The sequence below is a fragment of the Callospermophilus lateralis genome, chromosome 8, assembly GCF_048772815.1.
Source record: "Callospermophilus lateralis isolate mCalLat2 chromosome 8, mCalLat2.hap1, whole genome shotgun sequence".
Taxonomy (NCBI): Eukaryota; Metazoa; Chordata; class Mammalia; order Rodentia; family Sciuridae; genus Callospermophilus; species Callospermophilus lateralis.
Genome location: NC_135312.1, coordinates 97435861 through 97450827, shown reverse-complemented (window position 1 = coordinate 97450827; position 14967 = coordinate 97435861). Strand labels below are relative to the sequence as shown.

At 37.5% G+C, this 14967-nt stretch overlaps 1 protein-coding gene across 1 annotated transcript in view; it reads left to right on the top strand.

Moving 5' to 3' along the window:
• The window catches only part of Bmpr1b (bone morphogenetic protein receptor type 1B), a 140511-nt gene that overhangs the window by 93398 nt on the left and 32146 nt on the right, over nt 1-14967 (top strand). The window contains exon 2 of the mRNA XM_076863860.2: nt 5550-5709. Within this exon, the coding sequence (XP_076719975.1) occupies nt 5567-5709 (143 nt within the window). The 5' untranslated portion in view covers nt 5550-5566. The remainder of the gene's footprint in view (nt 1-5549; nt 5710-14967) is intronic.

Here is a 14967-nt window from a genome sequence, read left to right as displayed (position 1 = left end):
GCATAACAGTCTAGCAATGTGTTTTTAGCTTTGTGTGCTAATAATACATCATCCATATAGTGAAATATTTGTAGTTCAGGATTTTGATTTCTAAGTGGCTGGATTGCTTTGTTAACATAAATTTGACACATAGTTGGGCTGTTAGCCATCCCTTGAGGGAGTACTTTCCATTCATATCTCTGATCAGGACCTTCATGATTCAGTGCAGGGATAGTAAATGCAAAACGTGGACTATCCTCAGGATGAATTGGAATTGAAAAAAAAACAATCTTTAATATCTATAACTAAAACATACCAAGTTTTTGGCAAAGCAGACAATTGAGGAATCCCCGATTGAGCAGGTCCCATAATAACCATCTCATTATTAATGGCTCTTAAATCTTGCAATAATCTCCATTTACCAGATTTCTTTTTGATGACAAAAATGGGAGTATTATGGGGAGATACAGAAGGTTGTATATGTCCTTCTGCTAATTGTTGTTTGACCAGATCATGGGCTGCTAGTATCTTTTCTTTAGTCAGGGGCCACTGAGGAACCCATACTGGTCTTTCTGATTTCCAAGTAATTTTTATTGTCTCAGTGGCCCTTTCTGAAAATCCAACCCATGTCTGTCTGTTCCTTGATCTATTTGTATTGGTGCTGCTATACCTTGTTCTTGTTTTCCTAATCTTTTTCCTTTCCTAAAACCTTGTCTAGTCATAATAGTGGGTGCATTTTGGTTGATGTTATTTGTTAATGTCAAACCTAATTGATCTAGGACATCTCGTCCCCATAAATTTATAGGAAGATGATCCAATACATATGGCTGTATAGTTCCTTCACATCCTTCAGGATCCTTCCAATCTAATACCATTGCACTTCTATGGGGATTAGTAGCCACTCCTAGGCCTCGAAGCGTTTGAGTGGCTTGTTGTAATGGCCAATGTTTTGGCCATTCTTGACGAGAGATGATGCTAAGGTCTGCACCTGTATCCAGTAGCCCATTAAATTCATGTCCTTGAATATTTAGTTTTAGCATGGGGCGAGAATCTAAATTTAAAGACAGCATAGCCCAATCTACACCTGTGGAGCCTAATCCCTTGGAACCTCTTTCTATAGCACGACTGGAAAATTTATCATGTAGGCTTGGTATTATTAGTAACTGTGCTATTCTATCTCCTGGTGAAATTACTGATATACCATTTGGAGAACTGGCTATAATTTTTATTTCACCTTCATAATCGGGATCAATTACCCCAGGACTTATCATAAGCCCTTTTAGAGTAGAAGAGCTGCGTCCCAATAATAAGCCTACTGTTCCTTTGGGAAGCGGTCCTTTCACCCCTGTGGGAATGATTTGAACTCCCATCTCTGGAGTTAGTACTGATCTGGCGGAGACGCAGATGTCCAACCCTGCGCTCCCTCTGGTTTGTCTGATGAGGGATCTGATGGACAATGTGTCCTGGGCACTACCCTGATGGGGTTGCTGGGTTCCTCCAGTGCTCCGTATATTTGTGGTTTTGGGCCCCGGAGCATTGGGCCCCCCTGTCCATTTTTTGGCAATGGAGCCCAATGCCTTTCTCCACGATATCGTGGATAAACACTTGGTCCTTGTTCATTTTTTGATAATGGAGTACCCTCTATGGTGGTTTGAGAACGGCATTCATTAGCCCAATGTCTCCCTCTACGGCATCGTGGGCAAATACCCGGTATTCTACTCCTTTGATACCTAGTTTTGTTAAACCCTCCTCCTATGGGGCAATTCCTTTTAAAATGTCCTGTTTGTTCACAATTGTAGCATGTTCTTGGCCTGGAATCTAAAGCCTGTTTTACTGCAGCTGCCACAATTTGCCCTTGTTCATTAATGTCTCTGGCATCTAAAGCCTGTTTTACTGCAGCTGCCATGACTTGCTCTTGTTCATTAATGTCTCTACATAGTTTAATATATGTGTTTAAATCTTCATGTTTCCATGGTCTAATGATATCTCTGCACCAACGATTCGCTTGGTCATAAGCCAGTTGTTTTATTAATGGCATTGCTTGTTCTGTATTCCCAAAAACTCTGGTAGCTGTTTGAATAAGCCTATCTACAAATTCAGCATAAGATTCATTAGTTCCTTGTATTATCTTAGATAATTGACCTTGTAAACCTCCATGTCCTTGTAAAGTCTTCCATGCCTTAACTGCATCTACAGCGATTTGTAAGTATACACCAGGATCATATGCAATTTGTTGCTGCTGATCCTCATAAGGTCCCTTTCCTAACAACATATCTAGATTTCTCTGAGGATAACCAGCTGCTGCATTTCGCCTAGCCGTCTCCTTGCAAAATTCCTCATTGGCAACCTTCCATAACAGGTATTGTCCTCCATTTAGCACAGCTTTACACATATTAGCCCAATCTGCTGGCGTCATGTTCAAGTTGGTAATGGATTCGACCAAGCTTACAGTGAAGGGTGCTTGAGGACCATAGGTTGTTACAGCCTCTTTTAGCTGCTTCACTGTTTTGAAATTTAAAGTATGGTAAACTCGCTGCCCTCCTACCTCAAATACAGGGCATGTTAATACTTGAGATCCTGTCTCAGGATCTGAACTATCCACTGCAGGGGTTGGGGGCCTCTCAGCATATGGACGTGGCCTTGTCAGTTGGACACTTACGTCCTCTGGTGATAGAAAGGTGTTAGTAGCAGTCTCCTGTAGAGGTGGCGCTGTTGGTTGGACACTTAAGCCCTCTGGTGATAGAAAGGTTTTAGTAGCAGTCTCCTTTTGTAACTTTCCCCCTGATGGCTTTTTCTGCTCTAAACTTTCTTCCTCTGTCTGATTAGCTTGAAAGACCTTCTCTTTTACTTGAATCTTTTCCTCTTTCTGACTAACTTGAGAGACCTCCTCTTTTACTTGAATCAATATGTCTTCTCCTTCCTCTATCTTTGTCTGAACCCCATCTTTGTTGAAGGAATCTGTTTTCTTGGCTTTGTTGAATCAGCCATTGCTTGTCCTTCTGCTCCCCCAGCTTTTATTTCTGATGTCTCCCGCTTCTTGATCTCTTTGATTTTGTAGGTTTCTGTCTAGCCCATTTCCCTCTTATTGTAGGGGGATTCCATAACTAGAATACCCTATAATACACATTTTTCACTAAACATTATATTCTACCATTTTTTTCTTGTCAAGGAGTATACTTAATTCTATTTCAACATTTTAATGGCTACAAAGCCATCTCCTTTCAGAGATGTAACTAATCCCTTACTGTGGTAAGTATGGATTGTGAAAAGCAATACTGCAAGGAATCTTCTAGCTAAGTTTTTTACCACTCTTTAAATAGACTGGTGATGTTAGAAAATTGTCAATATTCTCTTAAACTGTTTCTCCCAAAATGATACCTTATTTCCAATCAGATGAAGAGGTTTTCTTTTCTACTTTAGACCATTCAGTGTTACACATTTCATTTAACGACTTTTCCCAGAAGATGGGAAATTCCGTGGATGCTGTATTCATCACAGTAACTCAGGTTGTGTCTGGGGAAGTGATAGGCACCCAATACATGTTCCTTAAGTAGATATCTGCATAATAAATAAATTTTTATTGTTTTATTTTTAAACTGTAAAGATAGCCTGGTATGGAAGGAAGTAGAATGAAGTTAGTTTTAAATACCCTGTTTTCATCACTTTATCCCTTCAGGCAATTCAGGTCATCAAGTTAGTAAGGTTGAGAACCAGATTTAAAAGAAAGGAGCCTTGGGACAGGGTAAATCACAAGCTTGCTGACATTCCTCCTGAACAAACTTGTAACAAATGGCTTGTGAAATGAAGTACTCACAGGAACTGTGTTCAACTTTTCTTTTTCTATTGTACAGAAATAATATACACCTATTGGGATTAATGTGTGATTCGATTTAACAAATAGTCTTTGCTTAATCTAGCCTAGGGTTTCCCAAAATGGAGTCTGCACGTCAGCTATCTCAAACTCAAATGGATCTTATTGAATATGCTGTTTCCTTGACTCACCTGAGATTTCCAGAATTGTAAGCACTGTGGACAGGGAAGGATTCTTTTTTTTTTTTTTTTTATTAGTTGCTCATGACAATACAATGATCTTGACACATCATACATTTGAATCAAATGGGGTATAATTTCTCATTTTTCCAAGTGTACAGGTTGCAGAATCCCATTGGTTATATAGCCACCTTCATACATACAGCAATACTAGTGTCTATAAACGTTTAAAATACCTCACATGTCCACTGGTCAACATCCTTTACTAGACTAAGTTGGCAAGGAAATGTTTGTTAGATACACATAATGGAAGTTTGAAATATGTAATGAAATATCAGAGTTAATAATGCTAGAAGGAGATTCTAATAAATGTCATTTTATTAATTTTTACTTCAACTACTAGTCTCTAGGAATTAGACTAATTAGCTTAGAAATTGAGGAAATCATCCCAGATTATTCTTATTCTGTGATGTAACTGATGAAATTAATTCGTGATTCAAAACATCACACTGTACAAAGCTATTGCATATATGGCACTTCTTGCATATAACTTCAATTAAAAAACAGAGCCCCACAGTATTTGGTTTAGATAATATTTTGTTGAAATTTTATTTATAGTCTAGTTAGATGTGTTATGAGAGACATTATAAATTGAACATTGGTTAAGGTGATAGTTATGGAGGGAATATGGTGTATATGAGAGATCTTAACACAGTTCCTGAAACACACATCAATTAATGCATTCTCCCTTTTATGTAACATATGTTTACTAACCTTGACATCAAATGTAGCTGTTTATAATTATCTTCATTTTAAAGGATAAGCAAATGAAGTTCAGGAAGATTATTTATAAAGTTTTTCAAAGACAACTAACTAGTGTGTACTTTAGTTGATTATAAAACTAGGAAATTTTGTCTACAAAATCATATCTACTATATTGTCATCCACCAAAGATAATAGGAACATCACTAAATAGTATGTCAGCATCTTCACGTGTAAAAGCTGATGGGGAAGATGTATCTTTAAAAGTACATCTTGATATTTACTAAGTTTTTATTTTCCTATCTGATTTTTTTCAAGGAAATATTTCTGATAATTTCTTTTTTAAAAATACGTGATGTGTGTCAAATAGAGAAATCTTGTGATGTGGTAGGAAGACAGTTTTAGGTTTCAAGCAATCTGTATTTTAAATTCTAGATCCTTTATTTAAACTTTGTGAGCCTTGATTTTTCTCATCTGAAAAATGGATTTGATAATATTTACCCCTTGCATCAACATAAAGAGTAATCTTTAAACAGGGATTCATTGAGCAGCTTGTACTCAGTTAATTACAAGTATTATAATTTGATACATAAAGCAGTATCCTGGGAGGATTCTGGGTATTTATTTGGGACATATATAGAATATGAGACAAACATAGAAGGTATATTTTTAATATAAAGTGGAAAACCCTCTCTTTTCTGTTTGAACCTTAGTCATGAGTATTTCATTTCTTATTTACTCTCACACTATTCTTTGGAGAGAAGATTGTGGCAGGCTACCCTGCATTTGCTTTAACTCTCGCTCTTTCTTCCTTTCAGCAAACTTCCATGATAACATGCTTTTGCGAAGTTCAGGAAAGTTAAATGTGGGCACCAAGAAAGAGGATGGGGAGAGCACAGCCCCCACCCCTCGTCCAAAGGTCTTGCGTTGTAAATGCCACCACCATTGTCCAGAAGACTCTGTCAACAATATCTGCAGGTTGGTGATATAAATCATTTAAGCCTAGCTTTAACAAGTGGTCACACTTTTTTTTTTTTTTTTTTAATCGTAAGCCAGTATTTCCAAAGAATACATTTTGAAGAATAGTGCCTAACTACAATAATGCTTAGAGCTGTGCTGTATTTAGGGAAATGCGGGATTGTGTTTTACTCTGACACAGCATTCTGAGACGTCTTCCTTCCTTCAGAGAGCGCTCATGCACATAAACAGCACAGATCCCAGCCTTTCTGTCAAGGAGCAAAACTACTTATTATTATTTTTTTTTCAAAATACCAGCTCCCTGCAGTCAATTCAACAGCGGCAAGTGCCACATATGTGTGATTTTTTGTTTGTTTGTTTTAAGAATTTATGGGAAAGAACACCTAAGCTCTTGGAAATATTGACAAACTGGCTCTGGGAAGCAATATCATGTGGAGCATATGTGAGTCCATTAGATGTGTTAGGAAAGACATTGTCAAAGAGCTAGAAAGATCAACGTTGAACTTGATAATCATGGTTTTATAGATGCTTTGTAATATTTGAAGCTGAATGGTAGGCATTTTTCTTTCTTACATGTCCTTATGCACTCCCATCCATCTTGCTGATCACCATGGCTGTGTTTACTCTCTAGTGAGAACAGCAGTGAATAAAGAGCACAGTCTAATGAGGCCAGAATGTGCCAAGGGAGAAGTGGATAAGTTAACCAGAGGAGTGTGCATCTCAGGAGTTAAAATGTCAGAGAAGCAGAACAGACTGTGTTATAGTTTGGATCTAGAAATATTCCCCGAAAAGCTCATGCTTTTAAAACAAAATCCCCAACACAAGAAGGTTCAGAGGTGGGGCTTTTAGGCAAGGATGAGAGCTGTAACCTCATAAGTGTCTTAGTTCATTTGATGAATTAATCATTTGAATGGACTATTAGGTGGTAACTGTAGGCAGGTGGGGCATGACTGGAGGAAGTAGTTCATTGGAGGAGTGCCCTTGGGGATTTGATCTTGTCCCTGGCTTCTTGCCCATCCTCTCTCTTTGCTCCCCGGCTGCCATGAATTGAGCAGCTTTCCTCTGTCATACCTTCTTCCATGATGTTCTGCCTTACCCTAGGCCCAGAACAACAGTCAGCCAGCCTTCAACTGAACCTCTGAAACTGAGCAGAATAAACCTCTGAAACAATATAAACTTTTGCTCCTCTAATTCATTCTTGTCAGGTATTTTGGTTAGTGACAGAACAAAACACCTGACTAACACACATCTGGGACTTTATCAGCCAAGAATGTATGGGAAACTGATTTGAGTCTTTTTTAATTTTCCTTTCAGAGAGTTTTTGTAAAGTTTCCTATGATGCAGAAAATCTGATATAGGTTGAGAATCTCTAAAAATTCAGAAATCCAAAATGCTCCAAAATCTGAAACTTTAGATTACAGAAATGATGTGCCATAAATTGAAACTTACAAACCTAACCTCGTGTGGCAGGTCATAGAATACAAGCTCATTACACACATTGTATGTTATCTTCAGGCTATGTGTATAAGATGTACGTGAAACCTAAATGAATTTTATTTTTAGATTAGTTCCTGGCCCTTAGATAGCTCAGGAATATGCAGTTATTCTAAAATCTGAACAATTCTCATGTCTGAAATACCTCCAGTATGGGTAAGGACTGCTCACCTTGATAAGCTTACTAGAATATCCTGAAGACCTATATAATTGACACAAGAAATAACATATTGACTAACACAGGGAGAGAAGTTGTTGGGTATATTCAAAGGCACATGTCTCATTTAATCAGCAGTACCATTCAGAAGGGAGGGGAATTGCATATTCTCATTTTAGACATGGGATTTGGGATCCAGGGTGGTCTGGTAACTTGGCTCTTCACTACAGAACAATGCAGAGATCACTGAGTTTTGTGCTATGGTAAAATAATTTCTAGTTGTTTTTCCCGGGAAACACTGTCTCTTTAAAATAAACAGAAGATTGTCAGGAAAATTAATTTGTTTTTCTGAATAAAGATAAATTAGCAGGAGGAAGCAAATTAAGGGGAGGTAGTTTACTGTTTTATCTAAGCCTGTGGTGTTCGTAATACATCTCTGTGTCATTTGAGCTATTGTCTTAGTAATCCTTTGTTTAGGATTTTCCATATCTATCTCAGTTTAAAATATTTGTCTTTTTTTTTTTTTTCATTAGCCACAGGAGTGTACCAAGTTGGCTTGGGAGAAAATGGCCAGGCAGGGAAATTCTCTGTTGTTAGAAGGGGAGCTTATTGTGTTCAAAGAAGACTGGTTTTCTTAGAACAGAGGGAGTAGGAGATGTGGTAGGAGCTGAGCATGGAGACAGGGGAAAGATAACTATGCCTGGTAGGCTATCGTAAGCAAACCTAAGAGCCTTGGAAGCCATTGATAGAGGTGTTTAAGTGGTAGGGCCAGTGGAGAGTTACATGATCCTTTTTGTCTTTTTAAATTTGCTTTGCTGTAGTATATTAAGTGGGTCAGAAGGAAACAAAAGTGAATTCAAGAAATACAGTTAGAGAACTTGGAAGGGGATTCAGTAAGAACAGTCCACGTGAGAAAAGGATCTGGAGCTAGTGTGGTGTTGGTGCAAGAGAGATTTGGATGCATTTGAGAAACATTCAGAAGGTAAAGTTGAATGTTAATGGATTGGATATTGGAGGGAGGAGGACAAAAGAATTTTACAAGACTTAGGTTTAGATTTAGGTGGATAGTATAGCCTTTTATTGAAAGAAGACAGAGGCAAAGAACCAAGTTCTGGCTCCAAATTGAGTTTGTTTTCTTGACATTTTCCAATAAATAAGTGAAACAGTCTGTACAGTGGGATATGGATCTGTGCTCAGAATAAAGATTGCTTTGATAGTGTAGTGTACGTGGAGCATTGGTTAGTGTTTGCTGTAAAATACACAATCTCAAAGTCACAGAGGCTTGCATGTAAAGACGTCTATTTTTTTCACATAGAGGTTGATAGATGGGTTGCAGTTGTGCTGGGCTCTGCTGGGATTGGGTGGGCTTGACTTCTGGCTGCCAATGGGGTACAGGCTTGCTCTATATTTCTTCATTTTTCTTGGACCAGTGGTTGCCTGGGACATTTCTTTCTCATTTCATCACTCCCGTGGAGGAGTGATGTTTTAAAACCCCTTTCTGCATCATGTCCTCTGATATTCCATTAATCAAGTCAAGTGATGCAGTTAAGCTCAAAGTCAAGGGGAAGCCATCGTGATGGAGAAGGATGAGGAATTGGGATCGATAGTAGAACAATCTACCACCTACCAGAGTAGGACTGAGCCTTGAGACATTTAATGCTTGAGTCAAGGACATGTCCCAGGAGATTAAGAATTAGTGTCCCCAGTGCTAATTTTACCAAGGGAAATATTAAGGCTGACTATCTTCAATGCAATTTGAGGTCAAGTAGAAAAAGAACTGGAAAATGGCAATCAGGTCTAATGACATCAATAGGAGCAGGTTGGAAATATTTAAGGTAGTAGAGATGGAAGCCAGGTTGAGATGGGCTTTGAATTATATGTTTGCCAATCTTTGATTTTTGATAATGAAAGAAAGAAAATCACAGGAAGAAAAACATCAATAACAAAAGAATCCCTCAAAAGAACATAGATACACTATTATGACCAGCATAGGTGCGTTAACTTGGAGAGGTCAACAGAAAACCAATATTTGCTGAAACTTTTATAAGTTTATAAGTTTAAAACAACTTTTATAAGTTTCAGTAGCATATTTATTTTACCTATCTTTAACTAATAAACATTTCTATATGGAATGTAGCATTATCTATATTTTCCAGGTAAGAAATTGAGGCTATGGAAAGTTAAGTAATCAGGAGGTATGATGACATGATGAAAACTCCTGGCCACAATTCTAAAATCACGAATTCTTAGCCAAAAGCCAACCCTGACACTGGTTCTTAGAGGATTGAAAAGCCACTCTTTTTTTTTTTTTTTTTTTTTTTTTAAAGAGAGAGTCAGAGAGAGAGAGAGAGAGAGAGAGAGAGAGAGAATTTTTTAATATTTATTTTCTAGTTTTCGGCGGACACAACATCTTTGTATGTGGTGCTGAGGATCGAACCCGGGCCGCATGCATGCCAGGCGAGCACACTACCGTAGCTTGAGCCACATCCCCAGCCCCAACATCCACTCTTGAGTAAAATGCACATGCATTTTTCTAATGAGATTTCAACTCCAATTGAGACTTCCGTGAGCTGAGATCAATAATGTGCAAATCACAGGGACTACTTTTGTTCCCTTGTCCTAAGACAGAGTAAATCCTTGACTTTCCACCTTCATTTCTGTTAGCTCACACTGGATTCTTTGCCCTCCAAACAGTAATTCTCTAGATTTCTCTGGTGAAAGATAGTCACCCCCTCTAAAAGTAAAATAAAAATGAATTATTAAAAAAAGAATATAAGCTTTGCAAATTACATGCCCCCTTTTTTCTATTTCTATCATTTAGACATGGATTTATACACTGAAATTGCTGTATGAGTTTCAATTTCTATATTAACTCCTTCACAGACCAGCAATAAGCAATTTTCGGTCCTGCTGGGATGTAACTTAAGCAACGCTGCATTAAGTCTTGCACTCTGAAGTAAAGCAGTTTTCAAGGCAAAGGGGTGCTTTCTTATGCCTTACTTAAGGGCTGGTCTAAGTTGTTTGGCCTGAGGCCTTGTACCAGGCAAATGTCAGTCAAACAGTGTGTCCCAGGAACGCTTCATGTTCATCACATCCCCAAAGGGACCAGAAACAAGAGTACTATCTACTATAAAGAGATTCTGAAATACGTCACTGTGAGATTGTGAGATATGTTAATTCAGAGGATGTGTACAGTTCAGGGGTTCGTAAATTCTTCACTAGTACCATCAATTAATTGCTCTATCGACCAAGTGCCAAGGCCAAAGTCATTCCTGGATTGATCTCTATCAGCTGCACGTGTGTTTGCTAACCAATTGCATGCTATTCCCATTGCTCATGGTTTGTATGTTGGAGAATATAGTGCACATATATTATGACTGAGTATCTATATATCTATAATCCAAAGTAAGGGTAAAACCATTTTACTTTTCCCCTCATAATGATATCTGTCTTCTGAATGTTTTTCCAAGAGTAACTTTGCATTGTAATCCTTCCAATTCCTGATTCTATTCCTAGGACCATAGACCATCAATGCAAAGTCTTAAATAACTCTTCTTATGTGATTTTTCACTATGCAAATGTTCTGTGTCATTTTCCTGTTCTAGCAAGTGTTATCTTAGACTTGTTTATTTTTCTGTATATAACTGAGTCTGGCTTTATATAGCCTTCCTGTTTTACTACTGTGATCTGTGATAGTCATATTTGTTCTCTCTCAACATCTCTTTCAGGTTTCTTCACGCCTTCATGAATGTCTATCCATTTCTAAAAATTATGTTACATTCTTTTTTCAGAGGTAATTTTTAGTATTGGACACTGAACAAAAATTCTGCCCGAAAGTTTTCAGGTTTTAGAGAGATGATAAATTGAAATGTATGTTTGCACAAAAGTTATGCAAATGACATCAAGCTGCTTAAATTAGGAATTAGACAGGTCTCCCACTATATATCTTGAAGGTCATAGGGCCAAAAGGAAAATCTTAGGGGCTGCAAGTCTTTTTACAGGGTATATTAACTTGGGCCTTTTAAACCTCTTCCTGAGTCTTCAGACAGGTGCTTCTGACCTAGTCTCAGAGGATTTAAAATGAGCGTGCTTACCTTGTGTGCTGAGTATCACTGTAAGCCATTCAGTTTTTGCCTCTGTTGCCCAGGCCACCTAAACATTGAACTTTATGATTCTTTTCCAGGAGAGCATGCTGATTTCAAACTATTGCACTCAGAAGAATAGTGGGTCCCTCATTAGAAATTTATTTAGTTGGAAGAGTCCGTGATTTCAAATTTGCTGACGGAGCCTTTTATGAAAGATAACTCTCCTTTCATGCCTCTCATTAATCAGAAATGAGAATGTCAAATGAGGCCAGTTTGTTATTGGGCTTAATGAGAAGTCAATAGTGTAGGGCTCTTTAAAATGGTACATAGAGAACCATTGAAGGTTATTGATCAAAGCAAGAAAATGTAGAATCTATCAGGCAATACTGTGTGCAGTGAGTAAAGGGTTAAGAGAGGAGAGAAGTCCTTCAAAAAGACAGTGGGGAATCTGCACAGGGTGATGGAAGTAAAAATATATGAGTGCTTGATGAGTATATAAACTAAGACAGATTGGAGAAGTCTTATACGTCAGAAAAAATAAACACAATACTAAGTTATTTAGTGTGTTGACCAGGGAGGAGGGGTGTATGCTAGTTACATGTTTTTGAGGACAGAATAGAAAAAGGCAACTCCCACTGGGGCTTTGTCATTAATGCAACTGCACCTTCCAACTGCACAGCCCTCTCAGAGAAAAAGCCAGAGGAGGGCACAGTAGAGCCATATATGTTTTATTCCATTCCTTTCCAGTTGTATGGGAATCTATCTAAGAAGTTAAGGAAGGGAAACAAATCTCTAGAATTCTGTTGCTTTGGTAATTATTACTGTTCATCTTTTTTTTTTTTTAACTTTCTAATTGGTAGAAAACACTTAGGTAGCTTGTGATTTCTATTCCTACTGCTCCATTGAATGCTGTTCTTTCTTTTAGGATTTGGTGGCCTGTATTAGTTACTCTAATGTCACTTAGCTCAAAAGCAAAGGCCCCGTCGTTCTTGCCCTGACATTCTTGCCATAACTCAGCCAGAGTCATAGTATTCTCAACAAATATCAAATGAACCACCATTAACGAAAATCTCTATGTATACTTCCAGCTGTTTTAGTTAATGGACTGAAATGTGCATGATTTAAATAGCAACTTGACAAGTTGTATACCTCTTTTGAGTTTACCTGTAACAGGAAATTTTGAAAACTTACTTTATTCAGTTGCATATGAAATTGATATTTTTGAAGATAGGATGCTCTCAAGCATTTGCTTACAAATGACCCAATATTAACCAGCCTTCTAAGATCCATTCTAACAATTACATTCAAACTAACTTTATGAATTCTAGTATTATAACTAAAAGAGGGAAGGATAAATACTGATCAATCAAGAGAACTATTATTTCTTTGGGTAAGTGATATTGAACCTATTGCACCCATTTATATAATTATTTTTTTGTAGAGACTAAATTTGAAATAATACTTTTAAATTTTCATTCACTTGATTGAGCAAAGCAGATACACTTTTAGAAATTATTTCACAGCAACGCTAATCTTTATAAAGATTTAAACTATTTAGAGGAAAAGTTTTACGATAGTGCCTTCTCAGCTTGGTGGCTGTGAGCAGCCCTTGGGTTTTCAAAAGAGAGACCTGAGGTCTTAGTGGAAGAATAGAGTTGAAGGGACCAAGGCTTGGATGAGCCTTGTACACACTGTACTCACGTTAAATCAAAATGCTGTCAGTGCAGTTTTAAATGACGTATGAAGTTTTTCACCATCGACAAAGCTCATGAATGAGGATTATAAACTGATGTGACCAGAAATAAGAGGAATTAAAAACCCTCAGTCTCTACTTGCATATCCACCTAAAAAGCATATCATTTAGTCCCTCGAAGCTTTAAAGCAGGTGTACTCCTTCCTCGTTGGTTTATGTTCACTTGGACACACTGAAAAATCTCTTGAAATGATTACTCCCCTGATGATCTTCCTAGATGTTCCAGACACACTTTTGCTCTTAGAATATTGGTCAAATTTAAGAAGCCTTAATCCTGCAGAACCTTCTAGAGAGTTGGGCTATATTTTCCCTGCTGTGACCTCATGTAACCTTTGAATTCTCACATTCTTTGCTTTTTTATGAATTTGGTGTTCCGTGAGGCATCCATCAGCAACACTTTGTATGCTCTCAAGTGCTATCCTGTTTCGTTGTGTACTTTTCTTTGCCTGTGACCCAGAGGGGGCAGAATTTTAAAAATGGTACATCTGTTGTTCTTCTATTTTTAAAAATTCATGATCACCACTCTCATCGTGACTCATCCTATATTAATGTATACATCTCACTACTTTTGATTTGGTTTTAAAATTATTTCTATTTTGATTTCCATTATGATTTTTCATTTCCTCTTCCTGTCACTATCAACACTGTAGGAATGAGGCTGATAATCTGCACACACAGAACTAAGTTTAAATAGGTCACCCAGGCAGCATAACATCAATAAGCCAATGGGAGGAGTCAGTTGCCCTCTGTGTGTGACATCCAGCGACCAGCTCTTGATGGTGGGCAGAGTTGATCAGCTTTGACTCTGGAGCATAGGTTGGTTTAGATTTATGCTTGGTTGAGAATTGAAAGCTCTCCTGTGATTCTCAAGCTAGTTTCCAGTTAATATTCCTTGCTAGACAACAGTTTCAGTGAGGAATTTATAAATTACTTTAGCTTGCTGCAGATAATATGCCCCAAAATGGCTCTGTCACCTTCTTTCTTGTTCTTCAACTAATATTCCTTTCTGAATTTATATTGATGGCAGATGAATTCTTTTCTCCAGAGTCTTTCTCTCTTTCACCATCCTTTTATATATTTTTTGATTTCTCTCTTTGCAAACAAGGAGGTGTACATTTAAAGCTTGAGTTATTCTCCTTCAGTTTTATATTTTCTAGGGCATTACAACAGTACTTGCCAACATCTTTATCTGATTTTTCTATTGCCTTTTTAATTTTTTTTTTTTTTTTGGCAATACTGGTGTCAAGAAAATAAGCATAGAGGTTTGCACCATCACTGAGTTGCATCCCCAGCCTTTTTTATTTTTTATTTTGAGATGGGGGCCTCCATAAATTGCTTATGCTTGCCTCAAACTTGTGATATTCCTGCCTCAGCCTCCTGAGTGACTGGGAATACAGGCATATGCCACCATGCACAGCACCCCTCCCCACTTTTTTTACTCTTATAAATTTACAAGTCCTTATTTTCAGTCTTTGATTAAAGGGAACTCATGATTAAGGAGAAACTATTCTGTAGATTTAATATATTACATTGACTGCTATAGCCCCTGTGAATTCCTAATGTCAGAAAATTAGGATGGCTTATTTCTGATAGTTCCTGAATCTTGCTTTAGATAAGAAATGTAGGTTATATATCGTCTAAGTATGTAGGAAAAGAATTTTAAAAACCATATGAGTACTTTTCACTCAAATTGTTTAAATTTCTAAGGAACACATATTTATTACCTTCAGCATCTATATGGTTTACATTTTCCTGGCAATTTTAGTGAA